General features: G+C 50.6%; 2 protein-coding genes across 2 annotated transcripts in view; one reads left to right on the top strand and one right to left on the bottom strand.

Moving 5' to 3' along the window:
- Positions 1 to 8,983: 8,983 nt before the first annotated feature.
- Positions 8,984 to 27,120, bottom strand: CCT7 (chaperonin containing TCP1 subunit 7). The gene is made up of 12 exons (XM_034771162.1): positions 27,000 to 27,120; positions 24,164 to 24,317; positions 21,219 to 21,325; positions 20,795 to 20,920; positions 19,760 to 19,812; positions 18,560 to 18,731; positions 16,336 to 16,500; positions 14,409 to 14,597; positions 13,291 to 13,388; positions 12,103 to 12,235; positions 10,526 to 10,732; positions 8,984 to 9,601 (listed from the first exon to the last, which is right to left on the bottom strand). Exons 1-12 carry the CDS (start codon positions 27,003 to 27,005, stop codon positions 9,377 to 9,379), a joined length of 1,635 nt encoding a protein of 544 aa, XP_034627053.1. The 5' UTR covers positions 27,006 to 27,120; the 3' UTR covers positions 8,984 to 9,376.
- Positions 27,121 to 27,259: 139 nt separating this feature from the next.
- PRADC1 (protease associated domain containing 1) overlaps positions 27,260 to 27,353 on the top strand; it is a 13,191-nt gene continuing 13,097 nt past the window's right edge. The window contains exon 1 of the mRNA XM_034771166.1: positions 27,260 to 27,282. The gene's annotated coding sequence lies outside the window, so the exon portion shown is untranslated. The remainder of the gene's footprint in view (positions 27,283 to 27,353) is intronic.

Below are 27,353 nucleotides of genomic sequence, written 5' to 3' on the forward strand. Positions count from 1 at the left end.
GGCTGTCCAGGTGCCATCTTGGCCCAAGTTCCTCTTATTAGTGCTTATGTGTGAATGCACCTACTTCTAACAACCCTCTTCTCGCCAACTTCTGTGAGTGAGGCCTGCCTCTGGCTCACAGCCCAGCTTTTGCTTAGCAGTGCCTGGAAGTACTTTGGTTCAGGCTTCAGGCCTCAGACTAGGCCTCTGACACAAGAGTTTATATTTCAGGGCCTCATCTTACTACAGTGACCAAGAGAAAGATGATCCAAAAACCGGTGTTTGCCTAGAGGAGAATTTCGGTGGGAGTGTCAAGGGGAATCAGACAGGCTGCTTTGGAGATATGAAACTGGGATAAAAGAGGAGTGTGACTATTATGTATATATTTGTATTGTGGTAGGATCTACGAGCCCTGGTCATGCCCCGTTGCGCCAGGCGCTGTACAAACAGGGAGCAAAAAGATGGGCCCTGCCCCCAAGAGCTGACAAGCACTTTTTGCTCATGTCATATCTTAAAATTGACTTGGACTCAGCCTTTGTTTTATCCTAGAGCCCTTGATGCACGCCAGAGCACACAGCCCAGATCCTCAAAGGCATTTAGGCTCCTAACTTCCATTGACTTGAGGGAGACTTAGATCAGCCCCAAAGGAATCATGGGAGATCAGTACTGACAATGCCCCAAAGGTTGGGACCATGTTATGTGAGAATCAACAGACCAGAAGCGTCTCCCTCCCCGCCTCTGTGCAGCCTACATATGAGTTTAGCCCCTCGGTAGGTAAGTGTCACATACACACACCCACACCCTGGGTTTAGCTGGTTTACGGGACTACCTACAGGGATTTAGAAACAGGAAAAGGGAAACTGAGACAGGCTCGAAAAACAAGCAGCAGCAGCAGCAAAAATGAGTACAGGAGTAATCTAATGCTCCAGCCAGGAACCTTTCCTAACCCTGGGCTGGCGCTTGGCAGATGCTGCCCCTTGGTAGTTCACCCAGCCCCGCCCACGGCTGTTCACTCACTGGGAGGGACGCCGGAGCCCGACCAGGCTTGGCACTCAGCTTCTCACCGCACTCCCCGGGGAGCTTGGGACGATGCTTCTGCTCTCAGCGTTCATGCTCCCAGCCTGACAACCTTTCCCGTCTCCTCCAGGGAGCGTCAGGCCACCCTGCCTCGGTAACAGCCTGTGATCAGCATAACGTATCATGGCGCCCAACCATTCAGCTTAACCATGCTGCACCGACAGCTTTTGTTGGGGGGTCTCTTTACCTCACCCTGCCCCCAGGGCTTATTCTGCCAGACCAGACCAGACCTGCACTAACCCTTGAGTTGCAACTAAATGCCTCCTTGAGTAGCAATGTGCTGTCTGCCTGAATTCTCCCTGCCGCATCACTGTTCTTTGCTCCTTGTGCTTGTTTAGTGTCCCTGTGTGCTGGTAAACTGCTGTTACGTTCCACCCCAGAAAGGGCTGCATTTCAGAGGGACACAGTGATTGCTATCTAGAGGTCACACCTCAGTGTGTCCAGCACCTCAGGATCCTGCCCAGAGTTGGCTGCATTTCAGGGAGGGCACAAAGGGATTGCTAGCTAGAGGTCACACCTCAGTGTGTCCAGCACCTAGGGAATCCTGCATGACAGGTGCAAGCAATTAATAGGAATGATCACCCTGAAAGGCCCGATTAGAGAGTCTCTCCAAGGGTTTGCTTGAACCACATCATCAACACTGCAGCTACACCTGAGAGCAGGCACACGCAGCAAGAGCAGTGGCTCCATGCAAGGCCCACTCTGCTAGCAAAGCCAGCCCGGGGAGGACTGAAAGGCAAACGCTCCACCTCTGCTCAGTTGTGTCAGAGGCTGGCAGTGAATCATCATTACCTCTGATTGGTTCCTTTTGGGTTCCAGGCTTCGCTCCTTCCTGCTACCAGAGCCAGCCCAGATGATAGGGGCTAATGATGGATAACGCAATCAGCCTCCAGTTAGCAGAGGCTTGGTTCTAGCCCCCAGTCTCACCCCAGATTCCTTTGGGTCAGAGAAGCAGAGGGTGATAAACAGCCAGCCTGCCTATCTAATGTCTGTGTGCGCACCGGTGGCTCTGTGACAGGTCTATAAAGAACTGCCAATCACAAGCCACACGCCGATTCACCTGACTGCGCTGAAGGAGCTCAGATGCCAGCTGTAGCTCCCTGAGAAACGGAGTAAAGGGGTCACAGGGCCAGCCTCCTCCTAGCCAGGAACCAGCACAGCAGTGAAAAAACAGCTGCTGCATCTGACCTGAAGCTGCTGGGCAAATAACAGGCTAGTTAGGGACTAGGTACAGCCTGAGCAAGGAATGATGCCCCCGGAGACACTGGCCCCTACAAGTCTCACTCAGTTCATCCCATTTTCTCTTTGTTCCTGGGTGCAGAAACTAACTGCTGGCCTCGGCCAGGTCCAAGTTACTAATCCTGCCCCCACCCCACCCCTGCTGACTCCACTGCGCTGGCTGGCATGCGGGGGGACGCCCAGTACAGGATAGAAACACCCCTTGTGGGGATGGTATGCTCTCCCCTGGTAGGTACAGCCCAGAACAGGGTATCTACTACACCCTGCTCAGCAGAGAGGCCAAGGCCGGAAGGAGCCATGGAGTGTGAATTCCTAGAGGTGGTCCCTGCAGCTCAGCATGGAGGTCTATTGGTGGGGCAACAAGGTTAGGTCAGCTGAACTCCATGGCTCAGGGGTGTGGGTTTTTCACAGCCCTGGGCTACGTAATGCAGACCAGCTGATGGGACTCCAGTCAGGCCCCCCAGGTGAGAATTCAGCGACCGGCACAGCTGTCTCTCACTAGCTGAGGTCAGTTTCCTTGGTTACGCTAACCCCTGGTGAGAATCTCCCTCAGCTTCCTGAGCTAACACAGACTGACCACATGATGCGGCTTCTTGTACAGGGCTCGGGCCTGCTCCTTCTTCAAGGGCCATGGGGTCAGGGACGACTCGATCATGTTTTGCTGTAAATGGTCATTTCAAAACCAGGGCACTTTTAGTGCTGCCCAAGTGCCCACCTGGCAGTAAGGGGGGGCTAGACACCCATCTGTGGGGCAGATTGGCCCCGTGCCCCCCAAGCTGCATTCCTCAGCTAGGGTTGCCAACCTGCCCGGATTGATCGGGAGTCGACCCCAATCGGCATCGATCTCTCGGTGGCTATTGAAAGCAATCTGGGTTATTTTAATAGACTGCTAAAAGACCAGGCGGTGGCGCAGCGGGGCTAAGGCAGGCTCCCTGCCTGACCTGGCTTTGTGCGGCTCCCGGAAGTGGCCGGTGTGTACGGCTCCCAGGTGCAAGGGCGGTCACAGGGACTCCGCGCACCGCCCCCACCGCAAGCGCCTACTCCGCAGCTCCCATTGGCCGGGAACCACCTGGCCATCCCTGCACCTAGGAGCCAGACACGCCGGTCACTTCCGGGAGCCGCCCGAGGTAAGCGCCGCTCGGCTGGAGCCCGCACCCCTCTCCCATCCCATACCCCAACCCCCTGTCCCAGCCCTAAGCCCCCTCCTGCACCCAAACCCCCTCCTGCAGCCCAACCCCCTGCCCCAGCCCCCTCCTGCACTCCAAACCCCTTGGCCCCAGCCCAGAATCCTGGCCCCCTCCCGCACCCCCACCCCCTGCCCCAGCCCGGTGAAAGTAAGGGTGGGGGAAAGCGAGCGATGGAGGGAAGGGGGATGGAGTAAGCAGGGGTGAGGCCTTGGAGAAGGGGCAGGGCAGGGGTGAGGCCTAAGAGAAGGGGCGTGGCACGGATGTTCAGGTTTGTGCGATTAGAAAGTTGGCAACGCTAGCCTCAGCCCTGAGCTGCAGAGATTGTGTGTAAAAGGGCGCACTCAGCATCCAGGCCCGAGTGGCCACTCGCTCCCTGTGAGCCTGCCCGAGGCCAGGCAGACATCGCCAGCTGCAGGGACGGGTGTGTGAGGGAGGCACACATAAGAGCTGAATTCGGCCCTGACATAGCAGCCGCTGCTTCACCAACCTTGAGGGATCCACAACAGTCCTGCGAGGTGGGCAAGTATTACCCCTGCCACCATTTCAGGGGTAACTGCACCTTCCCTCCCCACGTCTTCCTCGAGGACACCCACTTAAGGTCTCTGGCTTCCTTCCTTCCTGGTCTCCTTTCTCGGGCAGAGTCCCACATCTCTCTCACTCCAGACCAGCGTTTAAGCTTGCAGTCCTTCTGCTCCTCGCTGCAATTTCCTCAGAACCTCTGCCTGGGGTCCAGCCCCTGTGGTTCTCCTTTCCCGGGTGTGACACCGTGGGACAGCAGTTACCAGCCAGCCGTCACAAAGCAAAATACATTTTTTAGTAGGGCAAAAGCATTACGGAGAAAACCTGAAAACACAAGAACCTGCCCGCGCTTGCTAATTACACCAGGACTCACCCATCAGTCTTGGGGGGCTCACGCATGCCAAATTATTTCCAACTTTTCAGCAAGGGTTGGGGTTCCCCTAGGACCCAAGATCCCGTTTGTTGAGTCAAAAAGAAGACCCCCTCAACCCTCCCCAAACTCTGCCTTGATATACCACAAGCCCTTTCTTTGTTTCCTAGCCGCCGCAAAACCCAGCCTGACCCAGTGTATGCAAACCATCCTAGGGAGCGGTTAACCATCTCATGGACTCTAGTAATCACCCTGCCCCTTGTTTTGGCTCTTGGGGACCCTCCCCCATGGAGTTGCATACAATCCCTGGCCCACAATGACACACACAAAGCCACTCAAACTTCATACAAGATAGTCCCCAAAGATACAGCGTGTGGTTGGGACATTGGCCGCAACCACCATTTTGTAGCTGGAGAAAATGAGGCAGAGCTGTTAAAGGACCTGCCTATGGTTATATAGCCCAGCGTTTACCAGTCCAGGGCAGAACCAGACACCTCACGTATCTGACCGGGCTGCCGCACCCATTTGACTTAGAATCATAGAATATCAGAGTTGGAAAGGACCTCAAGAGGTCATCTAGTCCATCCCCCTGCTCAAAGCAGGACCAATTCCCAGCTAAATCATCCCAGCCAGGGCTTTGTCAAGCCGGGCCTTAAAAACCTCCAAGGAAGGAGACTCCACCACCTCCCTAGGTAACGCATTCCAGTGTTTCACCACCCTCCTAGTGAAATAGTTTTTCCTGATATCCAACCTGGACCTCCCCCACTGCAACTTGAGACCATTGCTCCTTGTTCTGTCATCTGCCACCACTGAGAACAGCCGAGCTCCATCCTCTTTGGAACTCCCCTTCAGGTAGTTGAAGGCTGCTATCAAATCCCCCCTCATTCTTCTCTTCTGGAGACTAAACAATCCCAGTTCCCTCAGCCTCTCCTCATAAGTCATGTGCTCCAGACCCCTAACCATTTTTGTTGCCCTCCGCTGGACTCTTTCCAATTTTTCCACATCCTTCTTGTAGTGTGGAGCCCAAAACTGGACACAGTATTCCAGATGAGGCCTCACCAATGTCGAATAAAGGGGAACGATCACGTTCCTCGATCTGCTGGCAATGACCCTACTTATACAGCCCAAAATGCCGTTAGCCTTCTTGGCAACAAGAGCACACCGTTGACTCATATCCAGCTTTTCGTCCACTGTGACCCCTAGGTCCTTTTCTGCAGAACTGCTACCTAGCCATTCGGTCCCTAGTCTGTAGCAGTGCATGGGATTCTTCCGTCCTAAGTGCAGGACTCTGCACTTGTCCTTGTTGAACCTCATCAGGTTTTTTTCGGCCCAATCCTCTAATTTGTCTAGGATGCTTTGACTTTGGAATCAGGAGGCCCCACCTGGCTTTAGCCCTGTTAAGTCTCTCCCCTATTTCAGGATTCCTCTTCTAGGTTTTTTTAAAGTCAGACGTGACAGTGGCCTCTCTGAGCCAGTGCGAAGAACACAGGACTTGCCGTGTGTCTCAGACCCGACGCCCACCTCGCCTAGCTATGGATCTCTGGCAGGGACCAGCAGCAGATGCTTCGGAGAAAGGTGTCAGAAGGCAGGTGGGGGATAATCTGACCCCAACATTAGATCTCATCCTGATCTCTAGAAGCTAGAGATTGGCTTGAACCCTGAAGCATGAGGTTTAATACCCCTTCCAAGCGGCTTGTTAACAATAATTATTATAAAATGGATAGTTTTATTATCCATAGAAATGGCCAGTCGCTTTTTGAATCTTTGAAGTTCTTGGCCCCAGCGACATCCTGTGGCAAAGAGTTCCACAGTCTAATTATGCATTGTACATAAACAGTATTTCCCTTTATCAGTTCCGGATTTGCCACCTTTACATTTTGTCAAATGTCCCCTTGTTCTTGTGTTGAGTTGCACTCACCCACTGCAGGAAGCCAGTCACAAGCTGGCCTTGCTTGGCCCCGCTTCTTTCTTCCCTGGGGCAGACCAGTCTTAGTCACACCCACAGCTGCGTTCCAGTGCTCTGGGTTGTAGAAGTAATGACGGAGCGCCTGAGACCTCTGGGTACATTTACATCAGTTGGTAGGTGTGGATTTGTCTTCCATTTTGGATAGCTTTACACCAGTAGCTGCAGCTTGATGTCCAAAGGACACCTGACTCTGTAAGCCGCTTTGCAGAAGCATGCTAACAGGAGAGGGAATGCTTTAAACTCTCCTTTGCCGTGACAGCTACTGCAAAACGCCACTTCCATCATGGATGAGTAACATCTCGTTTCCTTGTGCCCCCCTCCGCCAAGTGTAAGCTCTTAGGGGCAGGGACCACTGCTGTGTAGTTTGTACTGTGCCTTGCATGATGGGCCCCGGTGGATGACTAGGGCTCTTGGGTCACATCATAACAGTGGGCGGAAAAGCGGGAGTAGGTCCAGGCTTGTGAGGTTGGCTCACCAACTTCTTGTTCCTTCCACTTCCTGCTGATGAAGCCAAAGCACATAGGAAGGGCCAACGCTTGTGACACCCAGTGACAAAGGTGTGACCGAGGTTTCACAGACGTGGTCTTTGTCACCCCTTTTCGATGGCTAAAGAGGCACAGCAGAGCTGTCAAATCATGCTACGTGCAGCAGGCTTTATCTCAACAAGACATGCTAGGCCATGGTCAATACGCGTTCATGGGCACTTGGGGAGACTGTCAGAGCAGCCAGGGGATGGACACATCTTCCCTGGAAGTTATTTAGAACTATTTCGATGTAAATGATAAAAAGACAGCCCATCAGTGTGACAACATAATCCCAGCAGTGTTCAAATCATCCCACAGAGTGGCGCTCTGCCAGAAAGACACCTACAAAAACTCATTCCTTCATGGCTCCAGGAAGCAGGCCCCAGCTGTCCTAAGTCCCTATGGAACAGGTGTCTTGCGCTGTACAGCCAGGTCACCAAATTCACGCTATTTCGGAGCTGGGGGAAAGTAAGGTCAAGAGTCAGACCCCTCATAGAGAATACCCTGCCAGCTGCTGCCTGATAACCAGGAGGGCGAACTCCAGCAGCTCTGCTGGCCTCAGCTGTAGTACGGCCAGGGGAGAGGTGATCCCTCAGGTAGGCCACTCCCAGGCCATATAGGGGCTTTATAGGGAATAGCCAGCACCTTAAACAACTTGGCAACCAAAGGGAAACCAGTCCAGGCCCCAGAGCAGCGTGTATATTCCCAGCAAGATGCTCTGCTGAATAAACAGCTGCATTCTGCACCAGCTTCCCTCTACAACTGGCTTTAAGATGTAGCTGCATCTAGAGTTCATCGCAGTAACCTAATCTGGAGCCAACTACGGATCACAGCAGCATAGTCAGCAGGCCCAAGGAACGGCTGTTAATGGAAGATGTGAACTGCTTTGAAAATCCAAACCAGAATGAATTTTGCTATCTTTAGATGTGTAAAGCCTCCTATCCCTGTAGCATAAGCACCTCAGTCTTTCATGGATTTCTCCTCACAACACCCCTTGTGAGGTGGGACAGTGCTGCTATGCCCATTGTACAGATGGGCAACTGAGGCTCAGAGGCTATGTGACTTGCCCAAGGTGTGTCAGTCTGTGGCAGAGCAGGAAATCAAACCCAAGTCTCTTATGTCAGGGCCCTAAACCACCAGTCCATCCTTCCTCTCTCTCTCTGTCTTCTAAACTTGTAAGTCACTTACAGTTTATTTCCTGCTAGAAAAGAGTTAAGTTAATTAGTGTTGCCAGACCTTTCCCCCCCCTTCTTCAAATTTGTTTTGCAGCGTCAAAACTATGATTTTCCCCATTCTTGGACACTGCTGGCTTGTGACCGGTTAACACGTTCCTGGTGAGATGAAGGTTACATCCAGGAAGCATTTGCTTTTCTGTTTGTAATAATTAGCACTTCCTTAGGTCCTTCCAAGCAAGGATTTCACATGCTACTTGTTTGCAGATAGCCTGCAATAAGTAATCATGGGATTTGTGGTGCAACCAAGTCTAAACTTGCCTGTTGAAATGAGAGCTCAATGGATTGATACCAGATCAATACAATTCTTTCAGCTCTCTTCCCACACCTGTCCATCCCAGCCCCACCGTCGTCTGACCTCAGCAGTAGCAGCTAACCAGCAGCCTGGAAACCCGCCCCCCACCACCCCACCTTGTTTATCAGTTTGACAAGTCATCCAGGTTTGCCAGGCGCAGGAAGGCAAGTCTTTAGCCTGCATGAGAAGGGCCATGCTCATAATATACTGTGATCTAGTACGTAACTGCCCTGGTCCCCAGCCTCTCCAGCCCCATTATTCCTCGATGGAAACCCAAGTACCCACAATTATCATGCAGCGAAGAGATGAGAGGGACGGCGTCATCCACACGTTACAGCTTTCCAGTGGCAATCAGACAGGCTTCCAGGACATATCAGCTGTGCTGCAATAGCATTTACCCTAAATGGGGTTTCATTGAAACAGAGGATTTCATGGGTTACTAAACTCAGGCAAATCGAGATCCTGCCAACTAAAGCACAGGGCTGCCAGCGTTTCACAGAAACAGAGGATGTTTGAAGAATCCTACAAGCACCCTGGGTGTTTCCCCATCGAAGCAGATTCTAATCAGAGAAAAACAAGACAATCCACAGCTAGCCACAAGGTGCTTGTAACTATTTATTGTGTTTGTGTCTCGGTTCAAAACTCCAATAGGAAAACCAATAAATACAATCACGAACTGCCCCATGCCAACACTGCATCGAGTTCCATACAGCGCGGCTTCCTAATGGAAGGACAAGAGCCTAGAGTGGGACCAGTGCTGTCTAGAAGACGTGGGGACCAGGGTTCCGCAAGAGGCTGCTGCTATCGACCCCGATTTGGTTTCTCTCGGTTGGCTGTAAACCCATCAAGTAGCCAGGTGGTAAATGGTTTGTAAATTAGGAGAAGCTCGGCATCAATTCTTCTTTAAACGGGGATATTTTAGGAGATAGTAGCCACCAGTGTCGTCCCTGGGCCCCACGTCATACGACACTGACTAAAAGACATGTTCTCAGTGGTTGTGTGGCCTGCCCCTTCCTCTGCCCCGCCCACCAGCAGGGGCGTCTACTGTAGAACGGGGATTCTTGATGGTTTCATCTACAGACACGATCAGGCAAGCAGCCTCAGATGCCGCCGTCAGAGCGTTGATGCGCACAACGGCCGGCTCCCACACGTAGGCTTCAAAATTATCGGCGATATCTTCGTTGTTGATGTCCACGCCGTACCACATACCTCCCTGCGGAAGACAGCAGGAGGAAGGGTCAGTTACACAGCAAAATGTAGACAAGAGGACAGGGAGACGGGAGATGACTCCTATGTGCCAACGTACAGCAGGGGACAGCAATTCTCCTCCTCATTAACCTCACTTGCAATCAGAAAGAGTCTTGCTTGAGGGAAGTTTTAGCTCTTAGCACTTTCCATCTGCCAATTGCATTACAAACCATTAACTATGCCCCACACCGTCTCTGGCATTCACACCACTTAATGTACAGAGAAGCTAATGGAGAGAGATCAAAGTGTCCCCCACACCAGATCTCAGAAATTGCCAGCTCCTAGCACTGGGCACAGACTGCATGTTTCCTAACCAAAAGGTGCAATCACTTACCTTTTATATAGCATTTTACAAACTCTCCCCCACTATCAACCTCATGGCTAACACTGCTTAGATGCAGTCATCTCTGGGGTGGGACATGGCAAAGATCACAAACACTGCCCAACCGTTTGCTAGGAAGGGAAGAGCAATACTGCAGTCAAGTGAAAGTTCCAGGGGCACTTAAGGAGGCAACATATAATTGTCTGAACTGGAATCTGGCCAGGTTTGCATTTCATTGGAAAAGCACTATCAACTTTTATAACCCATCACTTTAAGGTTTGAAATAGAAGACTCTCTCCTGACAAGGGATGCCTTTTCAAAAAGCAAATCAAAACCCCAGCAGCAGCTCTAAAAATGTCACCCCAACACTGCGATCAAAAGGAAAATAGTTTCTCTTTATGACCAGCAGCAGATGTCTCATTGCATGTGAAAAAATACCACAGGACTTAATCAAAGAGGCGGCAACTGAAACAGTTACAATTGTATTATTGCTCTGTTCTGCATGCTTCAGAAATGCAGTGTTCTCCGTTCTCCCGGAAACGGGTTCGTTCAAGGGGGCGAGCCCACCTGTGCATGTTTGGCTCTCAGTTTGTTCAGAATGTTGGTGGCATCAAAGCCGGCATTGTCACAGAGCTGGCGTGGAATGATCTCAAGGGCTTTAGCGTAAGCGCCTATCAGCAACTGCTGTTTGCCTGGAATGGTCCTGGAGTAGTCCCGGAGGTATTTCGAAAGTTCCATCTCTATAGCCCCACCGCCAGCAACAACGGAGTCGTTCTGAAACGGAGCAAGAGTAAAACGTTCCATTACCTTTCTCCAAATACAACAATTATACTGAAACCGTTACTGAATAGAGGAGAGAGCCCAGGACACGAAATTAACCTGTTACAGATCTGGTTGATGGCATTTCTGGATCTGGAGTGTCCACATCTCGCAAGCCACCACTACCGTCAGGACAACCTGCCAGCTTTGCGGGTAGTTTCTGCAGAGGGCCAGAGGCTCCTCCAGGCTTGGGAGGAGATGCTCTGGAAGGGGAGCTTACCCTGCCACTGACACACATGGGTGCCTTTTCTCCAGCTCCACGTTCTCTCAGGCCAGACACAGACCTGACTAGTAGTGAATGAAGTTACTTTCACTTCCATCAAGTGGTCAAAGAGGTGGCACAAGCCTGAAGTGCTGCTTTTGCTAAGCAATCGCTTCGCTGCCGAGTGCGGCTACCAGCTATTTCTCCTGCATTTCCTTCGGTAAATCACAGATTGAGGAGTCTTTGCTAGAAGCAAATGGTTCAAAATCCTCAACTGTTTCCTCTTATGCCCCACAAGGCGCCTGTGCTCTGAGAACGCCTTACCTCAACGTATACTAACACAGCGGTAGCTAGACGCGTGACGTGCTATCCAGAAATGCCCACAAGCTATCAAAGATGACAAGCACGTGAAGGGGGGGAGAGGGATAACAGACACGCAGATACAGATAAATATCACTGTCCCAGTGACCCTAGCCCTGACTCATATCAGTTGGCTAGCTGCTCGGAGAGTCACCAGGAGGCGTTTCAAGGAGGGGGCCGATGGCTTACGTCCAGTGTGGGGCAGGGCGGGAGTGAAAAAAGCCTTGAAGGAAGATGAGAGAGAAGCAGGCAAGTGTGTCAGGGATACTCTGCTAAGGCACCATCCGAACCAAATGGAAGAGCCATTCTTTACCGCAGCGGATTCCTCATCACTCAGCTGACTGGGGTTAGTGCACACACGCCCCGTTTGGGCAGAGGGCAGTTCTAGCCTCCAAGGCTGTGCTAGAGGAGAACGCCAGACAGTGGTCAAGGGTGGCTGGCTTCCAGGGGCCTGTGTTACTTTGGGAACTGTCCCTTTGACACTGGCCAGCTTTCCGTTCACTGCACTATGGGAGTGGAGACCCACAGTATTGCTTCTCCTGAGATGGCAGGATCCTTCCGCCCCTGAACAAACACGTTCACGTTTTCCTTGTCCCACACACTTTCCCAAAACGTCCTTCCGCCCCAGGTGCTGCACGGGATTTACCTCCTTGCTAAGGAAGGTAAGTTTCGGGTCCTAGACAGGCTGCGAGGGCCTTTCAAACAAAACCCCCAGCCTATGGCAAATGTAAACAGCTGGGCACCGTCTCCAGCTCCTCCATACCTTGATTGCTCTCCTGACTATCATGATGGCATCATGCAGGGACCGCTCAGTCTCTTCCATAAACTGCTCTGCACCTCCTCGCAACAGGAGCGTGCAAGTCTTGGCCTTTGGACAGCCTGTGAAGAAGTTGTACCTGCCGAGAGCAGAGCATGTCAAGGGTTAGCACTGCCAGGATAACCAGCACCTGGGGCTCACCTACACAAACACGTGGTTTGCAGCAAGCCGGGGTGTAAGTGTGCCACACGCTGACTGACTGCAGACCCTGCCGTCACATGCTAACAGTTCTGTAATGTGTTCTGACATAGCGTGCGTGGAAATGGGAGCAATCAAAACACACTAGAGAACTGTTAATGCATGGCCAAACGACGTGCATCAGGCTAGCGCGCGGCAGACTTACCCCCCCAACTTTCTGCGAACAAAGTGTTCATCTAGACAAGTCCTTAGACAGCTTTGAAAGGTGCTTTGTGGGTGACCTGGCAAGAGAGAGATTCCTTTCCAAAGCTAAACACATCTGCAGCCCTTCTACCTTGTACTGTGACCCTGTTGAATCTCCAGCGAAACAGGGGAGGGCCAGATTAGTCTATGAATGGGACGTAAATTCTCCCGCAAATACCCAGTACTCCCCCCAACCCGAGTCTGTGCTGAAGCAGTTATCTGGAAAGACTTTCCTGGGGCCCCACAGGACAAAGTGGGGAGAAACAAACAGCCAGAGGGGGTTAGGCTATTGGGAGTTGGTCCCCATTGGCTCTCTCCCTCGAGATGGGCCACAGGATGAAAACGCTAAAAACCCACTGAGGTATGGTATTAAGCTTTTGTACTAGCTGATGTACAATGTTGCTGTGGGGTGTTAACACAGCTCCCCCACTCAACCCCAGAAGGGGCTGCATTTCGGTGCCGGGTGAAGGGATGCCTATATACTGTTTGCACATCGCTGCAGGAGCCTTTGGGATGAAAGTCACTATGTACATACAAGACACTACATTAAGTCCACTGGCCCTCAAGAAGCGTGAGGAGGTGTGATACGCTTGGCCAGACATCAAGCCAAAACATGGAGAAATACTCAAACATGCTGAGATTTCACCAGGTTAGCACTTTACCTGTCAGAAATCTTACTGTTACAGCAGTAACCTTCCAACACAAATTAAAGTGCCACATTACAATGAACAGTTCAAGCTACGGTATATTTACCTCTCTCCTCCAATCTGGGTCTCCTCGAAGAGTTCACACCGTCCCAGAACATCATCTGTCAGGGCACCAACGCTTGTCTGAATAGACCCACCACAGGCCTGCAACGTACAGAAGAGACAAGGTGGCTTTAGTGTAACAGCAGAGGGACAAGTTACTGTTCTGCACTGACAGCATAGTCGCAGAGCCTTGTAACCGGCTGCCGTGACTGTGACCTCCTACTCCCAGGCCCGGAGCAGCCTGGGCTGTAGCCACCCCCAGGAGAAGGCTTAAGAAGCGACCAGCAAAAGAGACCAGACGTGCCAGGGGCAGCACAGCCCCTAAATGAAGGGCTCGGAAAACCTGACTTACACCAGCGTAACTGAATCAGTTAAACCCCCCTCCTCACAAACGACAGGGTTCTACTGGTACAAACACTGGGTGCAGAGCAGGCCGAAGCAGTAGACAGATCACATTGCACTGACAGAGATCCTTTCGCTTGTGTTTACCAGACACCCGTCCAGTGACAGAGGTTAAATATCCCACCCACTTACAGATGGATAAACTGAGGTACAGGTAAAGAACGTGTAAGAAGGGCACTGAACTCCCAATCTCCCACTGGGATGTCATCCCTCAGGCTCCTTTGAAAATCCCAGCCTGAGTGACTTGCTCAAAGCCACCAAATGACAGTAGTAAAGTCAGCAAAAAGACGGCAGGAGTCCTATTCCAACCACTACGGCACAATCCCCCGTACAGTACAGCTTTTAATATGCTCCTCCGTGTATTAGCAAAGCATCAAATGGTTTAAAAGGTATTTTTAAATCTTCACTCGTAACGTCCCTTTCCTCATGCCATCTGCATTGTTAGTGCCGTGCTTTACGAGTGATCTGGCCAGCAGACAGGCAACTCCAGGCATTTCCCCCGCTTGCAACCTCCCCAAACCTGTCCCATGACCCCTCTTGGGGCTGCAACCCCAGGTTGAGAAACACTGATCTAAATGAGTTGAGTACCCCCAGGGGTACTCACACACCCTGGGTTGAGAACCACTGGCTCACAGTTCAGTACAGGGTAGGGAGGGAGTGGAAAAAGCCTTGAAGGATTAATAGCAAATCTAAACCCTTTATTACAAAAATCGAAGTTACCATCATAGTCCTTTTGAGATCTTCTTCCGGAACTCGACCAGCACAAAACATGTCCCTGTCTGCAAAGTACTGAGTAGCTACGTCACCAATCGGAAGTTTGGACAAGACGACTTTGGCTCCCGACTTGTGGATTTTGTCTAACTTGTCATACAAGATGCTCCACTCTGCATCCACAATGGCCTGGTAATCCTAGCGGAAAAGAATCAGAGACAGTTTCATTACAAAGGATTGCAGATGCCATTGTAGGTTACCTGCACAGGGAGATCCCTTGTGAGACAAAAGGCAGGGATAATGCTGCTTTATGCAGCCTTGGAAAGATGTTCGCTTTACACGCTCACAGGCAATTTTAGGTCACTCATTTTTATAAGGAGACAGAGAATGTTACAAAGCTCAAAGCAGCATGACTAACAGATAAAGGGATTGGAGGAACTAACAGGAAGACAGTGACAGCTCAATGTATCTTGATAACAGGTGATTAATGGGGAGGAGAAAGGAAGGGTTGTACAAATATCTGAGTGTTATTTATAGAAAGGACAGGAGACTGTCTAATGCAGTTAGCACAAGGAACTAATATAGAATACACTACCACAGAGAAGAATGCAAATAGCGACTGATATTATCTTGTGCTTTTCCATAGGGCTCACACTTTACCAACCAGACACAAAAGAGTCACTCCAGCCATCACTAAAATGCAGCCACTGCTAGGTGGCAAGGGTTTAAACCGGGCACAGCAACGCTATAGAACCATTCCGGACAGAAAGTAAAGAAAACCATTATTTGCTGGGACGGCCTGGAGAATTTATGGGGAACTGAGTAATTACCCAGACTGTAACATGGCCAAGACACCAAGATTAACCCCTCTATTCCCACATAAAATGCAAGGCGACCTCGAGTGACCCCAATTGCTGTGGGAACCAAAAATTAGGAACTCAGCCCTAAATTAAATTCTCAGCCCTAACACTGTCTCCCGGTGGTTTTGCCTTGAGCTTCCTCCCATGTGATGAGGGGGCCAAAGTGTACGGCGTCTGTATTTATCAGAAGCTATACATGCCCAGTGGGTAAAAGCATCACCTTGTTTCAATGAACTATGTGACGCTCTAGTGATTTCCACACATGTATGAAAATCAGCACACAGGACATTGCTCCGTTCCAGTTTATCGAGAGGGCCGGTCACTGGAATAGATGCAGCATGAGCCATGGGCTAGAGGCAGCGTTTCCCAAACTGTGGGTCATGACCCCGCCCCCCCCCGGAGCACAGGGGGTGTCACAAGATGTGGCTACCGCTGCCTCGCTGTACTGTGGGCGCTGTGCGGGGACAGCGCTGGCTCTGCAGCGCACACAGGACAGTGCAGCAAGGTGACATCGACTAGCAGGAATGGGGCTCTCAGCTGCTGCTGCACCAATCCCAGGGGCAGCAGGGGGAGAGCTGAGCCGAGCCCAAGGGAGGTCGGCTGTTTTCTGGCCTGACCTTGTACAGGTTGTTGTCAGGTCCCGCTGGGTTTGGGTCATGGCTCTATCTCAGACCACTGGGGTCACATTAACAGAGGTGAGTCCAAAGGGGACGTGGCATGAACAAGTTTGGGAATTACTAGGGTAGAGAAAAACAGAGTGGTACTGCCCTTTTCAGACTGGGCAGGGACAACTCAGCCGGGGGATGGCACGCTGGGTTTCAGGTGGAACAGCCTGCCCAGGTACATGGACCTTAAATAAAGCCAATGATGCATATCAATCCGAGCTGGTAAGACAAGGATACAGAGTGCAGTAATAGTTACGTGTGGAAGGGCAACAGGCCAACCCCATCCAGGAGGGAACAGCAGCTCTCCTCCACCAGAAGGTTTAGAAGAGGCTCCGAAATAATCAGAGAAGCCTCATTCTGCATTGGAAATGCACGTTCGTTTCGGTCCCGATCTTTCCCTTCAGCTCTTACCTTCACGTTGTTGACTCTCACTTCAGCATTGTCTTTCTCTGCTTTGAGCTCTAGCTCGATGTTCAGCAGAGCGATCTTGGGGGACTTGTACTTTTTCGGCTGCATCTCAAACCCGGCATAAGAGAACGTTTTCTTAAAGGCAACTCCGGCCACCAGCTGGGACTCCTGAAAGAAGGGGGTTGATGTTGGGGGTTAGCCAGGCAGGGTTAACGAGCTCTTGCAGGAGGACTCCCTGCTTCAGAATCAGTGTACAAGTCAAAGCGCCATTTACCCTCCGCCAGCTGTTTCTTTTGGTTAACCCACCCTTACAGAACCCAAGTGGCAGACATTTCTCTCCTCTGCCCAGGAAACCACCCTCTCCCAACAGATCCTTCCCAGCACACAAGATACCATCGCAAAAGGCACTATACAAAAACTCAGGCTTAACAGACAGCGCTCTCCAGTCTCTCTCTGATGCCGTTGCCGTTTGTACCCTTTGAAGATGCCTACCCCTGCTCAACCACCTCCCTAAACTTGATCTTTTCTTGCCTTATTCTAGATTACAGCAATCTCGGGATGGGAGCTGCTAGGCACATGAGACTGGCTTGCCCAATGCTGCCCCCTAGGGTGGAATCTTTTTAACACTCCATGTTGGAAAAAAGTCATATGTCACATTCTTTCCCTTACTACATCTTTCTAACAATCCACTAGCTACCATGGGGACTTCTCCCAGGCAGGCTTTCCTGCAGGGTCAACTACCCCAGGAAAGTATAGTCTCAAGGTTATTAGACCGGGGCTTGCACCAGGCCTTCAGAAAAATGCCAGTTTCCTTTTACAGCACTCCCTTCTCCTGCCCTCTGGGAGGAGTCAGGGCACAGCTCCAGCCCTTGAGTTACAACAACCTCCTGTCTCTCCCCAAACTCAGCAAACACGCCGGCAGCTCCTATCCTGAGCATTCAGAACCCAGACACAGCACGTCCATTGTGACCAGGAGGGGCTGCCACAAAAGCCTTCCCTAGGGTACATGAGCATGGCCCCCAAGGTGACCCAAAACCTCCACACAGCCTGGATGAGGAGTAACCTCAAGAGTTCAGCCGACACCCTGGAAAGCAGGATGCTGCACTATCCTCAGGCTCAAAGACCTGCCCTGCTAAACCCATCAAAACGGCCATCGGGGGGGAAAACTATCCTCAAAACTTCAAAACCAAATCAATGGCAAACAGCATCTGATAAAACTAGCTTCCATTCTCTGTAGCTCCTGCCAGAAACAGCTGAACTGATTTTCCTTAGAAAGTAAGGAAACAGGATGGTCTCTCCCATCTGAAATCAGCTGAGGACTCTCTGAAATGCTAGCAGACCCTCAGTTATGACTAGGTGCATGCAGAACCAATCTGTCTGGGTAAGATAATGGCGTAGTGATCGTCTCTTTCCTCCATGGAAATGTTTGTGTGAAGTATTTACAGGCAGAAACAACCACAGAATAACAATTCACTAGTACAGGCTCCAATTTTCAGTGGAGATATGCCACCTAACCCACCATCTACACGGGATTAAGATATAAAAGAGACTGAGACAGCACCAACCACCTCTTACCCCAGGAACTGTATTCTATCGAGGTACGTAGGTTTAATACTATGTACCACAGGTGGTCAGATACCATGGTGACGGGCACCGTATAAGAACCTAGGCAAACAAATGGAAATGGACAACCCTTCGCAGCTCATATAGTCCATTCCCCCTGGCCAATTCAGGATGAGTCCCCTTGCAGTATGTAAGCAAGGATGTTAGTTACTTCTGGAACCAAAGAAATGTAAGAACTACCACCTGGATAATGGCTGAAGACCCAACTTCTCCACTGCCTTGTGGAGTCCTTCATCCCCGCATGAAGCGGGTATAGTGAAAACTAGAAACACAGAAGTCACCACTACCATCACTGGTAGCACTGCACACCCGCTTTGTAAAAAGGCAGTGCTGTAGAGATCTGGACAGTAGGTGTACAAAGAAACACAACCCTACCCACTCCTGCCTGTTTGCGAACTGAAGTGGGGAATTACAGAGAGAAGGCAAAACAAGGAACCATTGGCCAGTGTGGGGGATGTCTGTGCCAGGGTTTTCATACCCAAGAGTAGGAGCAAATGATTAGGGCTCTAAGGGATGTGCACAGGCCAGCCATGGGGTTTTCTTTGCTGTGTAGACAAACCCTAAGAACTCCTCTGTGCTAACAGGAGACTCAGATAGAACTTACTTCCAGGGCACCTCCCTGCACCTTCTTTATTCCAATCATTTTGAGCTGCAACAACTCATCAAGCATCATGACGGCATCTACCACCATCCGGGAGAAGAAGTCCTTCTGCTGGGAGATCAGCTTGGAGTTGAGGGCTGTGGCTGCACATTTCTCCAGCAGACGTCTTTGCTCGCTGCAAGAGAAAAGACAAGTCACATCTTGCACGTCTTAGTGCCCTTTGCCAGATCGCAAAGAATTTCATATGCATTTCTTAAGCCTCACTCCCCCCTCCAGCCCAAATGAGGAAGCATTAACCCCCTTTTACAGAGAGGGAAACGGAGGCACACAGTGTTTAAGGCCCAATTTTTCAAAAAGGGCCTCTCTAGTTTACAGAGCTCCGCCTCAGAGACCATGGGTCCACATGTCAGAAGTGTTCAGCACCCACAACTCCAACCAAAGTCCACGGAAGCCACCAGCGTTCAGCTGTTCTGAAACACAGACCCCGAGGATCTCACATGGGGCACCCAAACTAGGGGCCATTTTGAAACCTTTGGCTTACGCTACTTGTTAGAGGTTGTAAGAGGGCAGGAAACAGAACTCAGGAGGGACCTGAACTCACTGCTATGTTTACTAACGGTTACCAGAATGACTGTATTTTGCATCCACTGACGGATGTGCAAGGGCTTCCCCCACAGTCAGTAGGAATGATAAAAACCATTCAGTGTGCAACATTCCCTCCTCGTTAGAGCAGCTCAGTTCATTAGGGACAACGGCTGCCCACAGGGGTACATAGAGCGAGGCACATAATAAGTGGCCTGATTTTCAGAGACATGCTGAGCATCTAAGACTCTTGCTGATTTCAGCGGGAGCTGGAGGTGGTTCAGTACCCAGTGTGAAAAAGCAGGCCATTTATTTAGGCGCCTAGCATTATGCACCCAAGCTGGCGAACAACGGCCTAGATACTTTTCTGAAGTAGCAGCCTTGGAGAGAGAGCACAGCATCTTCTTCGGCAGACCTACAGATTCCAAATTCAGAGCAAAATCTAGTTGTGGCTGCAGCTGCTGATCCCAGATCTGAATTTGGCCTGGAATCTTCAACCCAGGATCACATAAAGTTCAGCAAAAAACAACTTTAAAATGCCTCTGAATCAACAGGCACTTACTGGGGCGGAGATACCACCTAGTCACAATACAGGCTTCTCAAACTCAAATGGGGACTTACGCTTTATCCTCCTTCTTCACCGTCACTGCAATCTCTTTGATTTTCTTTACAGCCTGTCAAAACAAAAGCCAGTCGCTGAAATTAGTGACTCACATTTAAGAATGTGATCAGCCCTGCGGCAGATTCTTGTATTTGTATATCAACCTTCATTGCTACTTTTGATGCAGTTGAAATTTTAAGTACAGAAGAATGGCCCTAGTGGGACAGACCAATGGTCCATCTAGCTCAGTAGCCTATCCCTGACAGGGGCCACAGCCAGATGCTTCAGAGGGAACGAACAGAACAGGGCAATTCTGAGCGATCCATCCTGTCGTCCAGTTCCAGCTTGTGGCAGTTGGAGAGTTAGAGACACCCAGAGCATGGGGTTGCGTCACTAACCATCTTGGCTAAGAATACTGCTATCCAAGTATTTCAGCTACTCTACTGCTTCCACCAGTAATCAAGAACTATCTCCTTAAACATCGCTGCTCGGCAAGAAACCCAGGATCTAGACTATCACTGGAACTGCTCAAGCAGTGATAGGAAGCCAGCTCTAGATGCAGATGAGATATGCTGAAGCCATGTGTGTAACTCAAGCGCACTTTTAAGTGCAAGCAAAATTCCTATGGACGCAGAGGATGGGGGAGTAAACTATTTTCACTTCCTTTTTAAAAGGACTACATTCCCCCATGCTCCCTCCAAAACACTGTTCTGACAATGTTGGGACAGGACCCTGAAGTGAGTCTTTGGGCATTTTAAGTCAGATCTCCCACATTCGGCGAGGCTAAGAAAGAAGCCATTATAAAGTCCCTAGTAGTAACAACTGAGATGAGATCTAAAGTCATAAAGGCTTACTGGCTGCTGTTGTGTTTTAAAGAATCCAGCTGATATTTTGCAGTGGGGTGGAAGGGATTGTTACTGCTCATGCTACTCTCCCCAGCCCCCAATCCACTTTAGAGATGATTTTTTGCCAGAATCACCGTCCAAGATGTTCTAGACAACTATGCAATTTTGTGGTAACAAACAGACTCCCCACTAGCCCATGCATTTCCCTACCAGCTCGGTTGCAGTGCGGAAGGCCCGGATGATGATCTGAGGATGAACACCTTCCTCCACGTAGGGCTTCACTTGTTTCAGGAATTCTGCAGCTAACATAGTCACAGAGGTCGTGCCATCGCCAACCTGCAACACCACAACGCAGTTTGTTCACATCACTATCACATCTTAAAGGTTCTACATTAGCACAAGATCATCAAACCCAAAAAGCACAGCAGTTTCAGAAAGACATCCCATCCTTAAGCATGAGGTGTACATACTCTGAACGCAAACATGGACATGTGACTTAGACACTTATGCTGCCAGCGCCTTCCAGAGACCTGAGCAACACACAAGGCCCCACTTGGTATCCCAGCATTTCATAGTACGCTTCCTCTGTCCTCATGGGTTTATGCTTCAGAAGCACAGCTGATCACATTCATACCTCTGCATCCTGAGATTTGGCAATGTCCACTAATGTCTTAGCAGCAGGGTGGACGACATCAAGAAGTTTCAGGATTGTGGCGCCATCATTTGAGATAGTTGCTTTCCCTATGGTTTTAGAAAAAGAGTTAAGTCCAAAGTTCCTGACTGAAGACACCTGCATTCACGCTCCAAAGGTAGGTGTTAACTCCAGCATCTGAGGGAGTTATTTAGAACTCAAGGCCAGTTAGATTAATATGTTGATTAGTTTAACACACCAGGAAGCCTCACTCTGCTTCACTCTATTTTCCTTTTCAGGAAAAATTGGGCCCCTGGCTTTTACTGGGATAGAAAGGTTTCCAAAATTCTCTAAATGCCTGATTCCTGCACCATGAGCTTTGCCATTAACTTCAATGAGCAGAGAATGAAGCCCTAAATCTTCATTGAAGACAGCTTTTCTTCAGACAAATGACTGTCCCTCAACAGCATTGGGAACATGATCTCTGCTGTATTTCCACACATTCCCACAAGTTGAAAGCGACTGACTACTGCCTACAAATCAGATGAAAAGGACAGGAAATTGCCACAGTGCGTTAATGCAATAACTTTTCATAGAAGGAAATGTTGTTAAGTGTTGAAGGCTGCCTCAGTACTATGGTTTTTTAAATTAATGGAGATATCCTATCTCCTAGAACTGGAAGGGACCTTGAAAGGTCATTAAATCCAGCCCCCTGCCTTCACTAGCAGGACCAAGTACTATGTTTTTTAAATTAATGGAGATATCCTATCTCCTAGAACTGGAAAGGACCTGAGCGCTTCTGTCCTTGGAGCTCCAATGTTCTCACTACTAACAGCAGATAATGCAGTCTGCTCATTCAGATGTTACTCAAAGAAAGACCACAGACTTGGTTCAGTGGAGAAGGTGCTCGGCCAAGTTTATTGTCAACGAAGCACAGTACTAGCTCCCTGAATCTATGTCTCAGGTACACAAACACATGCATGCTCATTACAATGGACTCAGCTCAGTCAGCAGTGGGACTTTCTGCGGCCCTCTCGGTTGGACAAAGGGTTAAGGCGAGGTAGCCCAACATTTACAGACTGAGATTAACAAGTTGCATACCACCTTACGTATTTCATAACATCTATTTTTTACCTCCCCTTGTTCCTGATATTTTGGACAAAACATTCGTATTCATTATTTTGTCAAGCCATCTTATCTTGTACTAGATTGGGATGTAGCTGTACTAGCTGGAATATATTTACGTAAATATCCAGTGCCTAGTACACTAGCAGCAACTTTGCCAAGTTCATGTACTAGACAGTGAACTTGTAAGCATCTGCTTTAATACATGGCCTGACTTTGGTTCACAGCCTCTGGTTCAGGCCTCAGATCTCGCATCAGGCTCTCTCTCTCTACCACAGACACCTGGGCTTAGTTGTGAAACAAAAGAAAATAAGTTCAGCAATGTCAGTTCACTCCCTGCTCAGGCACAGCACATCCATAAAGAGCCAAACAACTCGGCACTGCAGGCCATCTCTGGCTGAAGACAGGTTCATAACAAGAGAGGCAAATATCTCCAACAGCCAGTGATGAGGCACTAGATGGGGAGGGCTCTGTGTTACTAAAAAGAATTCTTTCCCAGATGTCTGGCTGGTGGGTCTTGCCCACATGCTCAGGGTTTAACTGCTCGCCATATTTGGGGTCAGGAAGGTATTTCGCCCCGGGTTAGGCTGGCAGACACCCTGGAGGTTTTGTGCCTTCCTCTGCAGCCTGGGGCACGGGTCACTTGCAGGTTTAAACTAGTGTAAATGGTGGATTCTCTGTAACTTGAAGTCTTTAGACCAGGGGTGGGCAAACTACGGCACGCGGGACCGTCCTGCCCAGCTCCTGAGCCTCCGGCCCTTCCCCTGCTGTCCCCCCTCCCCTGCAGCCTCAGCTCACCGTGCCGGCAGCACGGCTGGCTCCACCCGGGCGGCGCGGCTCAGGGGTGAAGATAGGGTGCCCTGGCATGCCCCCCCGCAACAGGGGGCCCCAGGGCCAGGCACTTGGGCAGCTCAGCATTGGCACACACCCCCGCACAGGGGGAGGCTGCACTGCGGGGGGAGGGGAGCAGGCAGGCGGTGCGGGTGGCAGGAGCACGGGGAACGCGACCGGAGGACTCAGGAGGAGTATCGGGCGGCTGCACAGCCGGTCGGAGAGAAGTGGCACTTTGAAGGGGGAAGCACCGCTTCTCTCTGGCCGCGCGGCTGCCCCTGCTCCTCCAGAGTGCTCCGCCCATGTTCTCAGGGCTGCATTCCGAAAGGGGCTGGGGGGAGGTCCCAGGGAGGCGGTTAGGGGACAGGCAGGGGGGGTTGGATGGGGGTGGGGTCCCGGGGGCGGTCAGGGGCAGGGGGTAGTCAGGGGACAAGGAGCAGGGGGGGTTGGATGGGTCGGTGGTTCTGAGAGAGGCAGTCAGGGGGTGAGAAGTGGGAGGGGGCAGGGCAGGCTGTTTGGGGAGGCACAGCCTTCCCTACCCAGCCCTCCATACCGTTTTGCAACCCCAATGTGGCCCTCGGGCCAAAAAGTTTGCCCACCCGCTTTAGACCACGATTTGAGGACTTCAGTAACTCAGCCAGAGGTTACGGGTCTATTACAGGAGTGGGTGGATGAGATTCAGTGGCCTGCGATGTGCCGGATGATCATGATGGTCCCTTCTGACTTGAGAATGGGGGCAAGGTAAGCGTGATGAGGTCTATAAATGCTGGGTTTAACTTGTGGTTTGATGGGGGGGGCGGGGGGGCACAAGGGTGCACTATCAACTTTAGCTCTAAATTAGCCAATCTTTAGTTTGGGTTTTTCCCCCCTTCTCGAACACAGAAGTACCATATCGTGCAGGGACGTTATTTGTTAGTCAGTCAAAAGCCACTGCCTTATATGTGGTAACACTGAAGCGTTAAGAGGCAGCACTAGGAAGTCATGATACGTACCTCTGTCATCCACAATAAGTTTGTCCATGCCCCGGGGGCCAAGGGTGGTGCGAACAGCTTCTGCGATAACCTGGCAAGCACTGATGTTACTGAGAAGCTGGGGAATTCCTTGGGAGGTATCTGTGCCTTCCTTCAACAAGATAACTGGTGTGGGCTGAAAAGACAACATACGTTAGCCAATGCCTTGCTCAGATTTTAATAGGCCAACTAGTCGCCCTAAAAATAACTGTGCATATCAATATTTTAACCTTTCTAGGTCAGCTAATTAGTATTATTCAATAAATCATTTTTCCTGATGGGAACAATTTAGGAAATCATTTCATTGTATTTGAGTGTCACTGTTTATAATTAACAATTATAAAAAATAAATTAATTAATTAATGGAGATATCCCATCTCCTAGCACTGGAAGGGACCGTGAAAGGTCATTGAGTCCAGCCCCCTGCCTTCACTAGCAGGACCAAGTACTGATTTTGCCCCAGATCCCTAAGTGGCCCCCTCAAGGACTGAACTCACAATGCTGGATTTAGCAGGCCAATGCTCAAACCACTGAGCTATCCCTTCCCCCCTTCCATATCTAAGGCTGAAACCAAAGTCTACCCCTGCCTTAGGCTCTATAAATCTGAAGATTGGATGTCTTAGAACTAAGGATTTCCATATTTTTCAGCTGTTTGGGGGTTTTCTTCTGAATTTAATCTTGACCTTGAATTTCTTGAGTTTCTAATGCATGTAGTTCACTACGCTTGTAAGCAGTTTTTGTTTTTTTAACCTTTACATTACTAAGCTGGATTCAACCTTAATTTAGATTTGTCTGAAAACTACAACTAACATGAAGGATAACCAAGACTCAGGGAGGATCCATTTCCTTCTAGAATACAACCATCATTCAACAAACGCAGGTTAATGAGCAGATCCTGTTAACATTCAATCTGGTTACCTGCCATGGATATGTTCTGTAACCCTCCTCAGAGGCTGAATTCCTGGCCCCTCCCCCTTTAACAGCATGAAAGGCAATGAAATGAATTCCCTCCAGCTTCAACTCTGCACTAGGCACACAGTATCCATACTACTGCAACAGCTGTCAGCAGTGCTGAAATGCTAGGCAGGTAGCGTGGATGGGCAAAGGCATTTCTACCTCTTTGTCACGTAAACTTGTTGAGAGATTTTTCATGACGCCGTGGTATGAACACCTGAGCCCCGTCTACTCTTGCATTGCTGCTGCCACCAGCACAGCTGTATCCATTGGTGGTGGTAACCGAAATGCAGATAATGAGGCCTGATCGACACAAGAAAATTAGGGCATAACAACATCACTCAGGGATGTGAAAAATCCACACTGGAGGGGCTTAGTTAAGCCAACTAAGTCCCTGTGTGGAAAGCACTAGGTCAACAGAAGAATTTTTCCATGGACCTAGCTACCACCTCTGGGGGCGGATTACCTATGCTAATGGGAGAACCCCTAACATTAGCATAGGTAACGTCTACATGGGAGCTACAAAAATGGTATGGGATAGGGAACAGCTTCCCTATGAGGAGAGATTAATAAGATTGGGACTTTTCAGCTTGGAAAAGAGACGACTAAGGGGGGGATATGATAGAGGTCTATAAAATCATGACCGATGTGGAGAGAGTAAATAAGGAAGTGTTATTTACTCCTTCTCAGAACACAAGAACTAGGGGTCACCCAATGAAATTAATAGGCAGCAGGTTTAAAACAAACAAAAGGAAGTATTTCTTCACACAACGCACAGTCAACCTGTGGAACTCTTTGCCAGAGGCTGTTGTGAAGGCCAAGACTATAACAGGGTTCAAAAAAGAACTAGATATGTTCATGGAGGATAGGTCCATCAATGGCTATTAGCCGGGATGGGCAGGGATGGTGTCCCAACCTCTGTTTGCCAGAAGCTGGGAATGAGCGACAGGGGCTGGATCACTTGATGATTCCCTGTTCTGTTCGTTCCCTCTGGGGCACCTGGCAATCGCCACTGTCGGAAGACGGGGACTGAGCTAGATGGACCTTTGGTCTGATCCAATCGGGCCGTTCTTACGTTCTATGTTAATCCTTTTGTAACAGTCTCTGCCTGCACGTTCCTAGGGCTGCCTTAAGCTTAGCCAGGGCTAAGTGCCCTCCACAGAGATGACAGGTCTGAGTTTTACAGTGCAGCCCCCCTGGTCTGAACAACCTGGGGACAGCAGGTGTCAGAATCAAAATGAGCCACACCCATCTCCAACAGAACGGTGGGGCCCACAATGACTGCGGCTCCCAGCATGCTCCGCCTTGCCCACAGCAGCCAAACTGGGCAATCACGTGCTGTAACAGAGAGGTAGCCTGAGGACTACAGATCCCAGCATGCAATGGTTTGAGCAGCCATAGGGACAGGGTACCAGTTGTAAGACCCAGAGGCTTCCTTCACCTTCCCCGCCGTTTCGACCTACACACTACAATCCCCAGCATGCAATGCGCCGCTGGCTCCCCCAGCTCGGAAGCAAGGTCGCGCGCGTTGCCTGATGTGACTGGTAGTCCCTGCGAGGCCACCGTTCGCCCACCGTAACCAGGCTGTCCGGAGCCCCCAAGACCCCCCCCTCTCAATGGGCTGCTCCAGGACCAGGCCGCAGCGCCCCTCGCCCTTACTGCCGCCGGGCTGCGCTGAGAGGCGGGGCGGCGGCTCCGGATCCCCGCCGCTCCGGCTAGAGCTCGCCATCCCCCACAAATAACGGCTGGTCACGGCCGGCCAGAGCCCGCCGGAGGCGGGGGAGCCGCCGTCGGGCCGGGAGGGCCGATCCCCGGGGCGGATGGCGGCGGATGGGCCGGGCCGGGCCGCGCCGATCCCACTCACCATCATTTTGACGGAACGTCTCGTACGGTTCCTCCAGCAGCGGGGGTTTCAGGTCCCACAATGCACTGCGTTCGCGCAGAAACTTCCCGAGGCTGGGGGAGGAGTTCTAACAGGAAACGGGCGGTTCCGCCCGGCTCCAACTCTATGGTTGGGAGCTAGCGCCGGGCTCGGCCGGCGTCCCTTCCTTCCCTCAGCTGACCATAGAGATGCAAGGCGGGGGGGGGTCATTGGTAGCTCATTATCTGGCAGGTGGGGAGAACTGGTGAGGCTCACTATCTGGCAGGTGGGGGCGAATATTGGTAGGGCTCATTATTTGGCAGGTGGGGGAGGACCGGTGGGGCTCACTCTCGGCGG

Source organism: Trachemys scripta, chromosome 5, assembly GCF_013100865.1.
Source record: "Trachemys scripta elegans isolate TJP31775 chromosome 5, CAS_Tse_1.0, whole genome shotgun sequence".
NCBI classification, from domain to species: Eukaryota; Metazoa; Chordata; order Testudines; family Emydidae; genus Trachemys; species Trachemys scripta.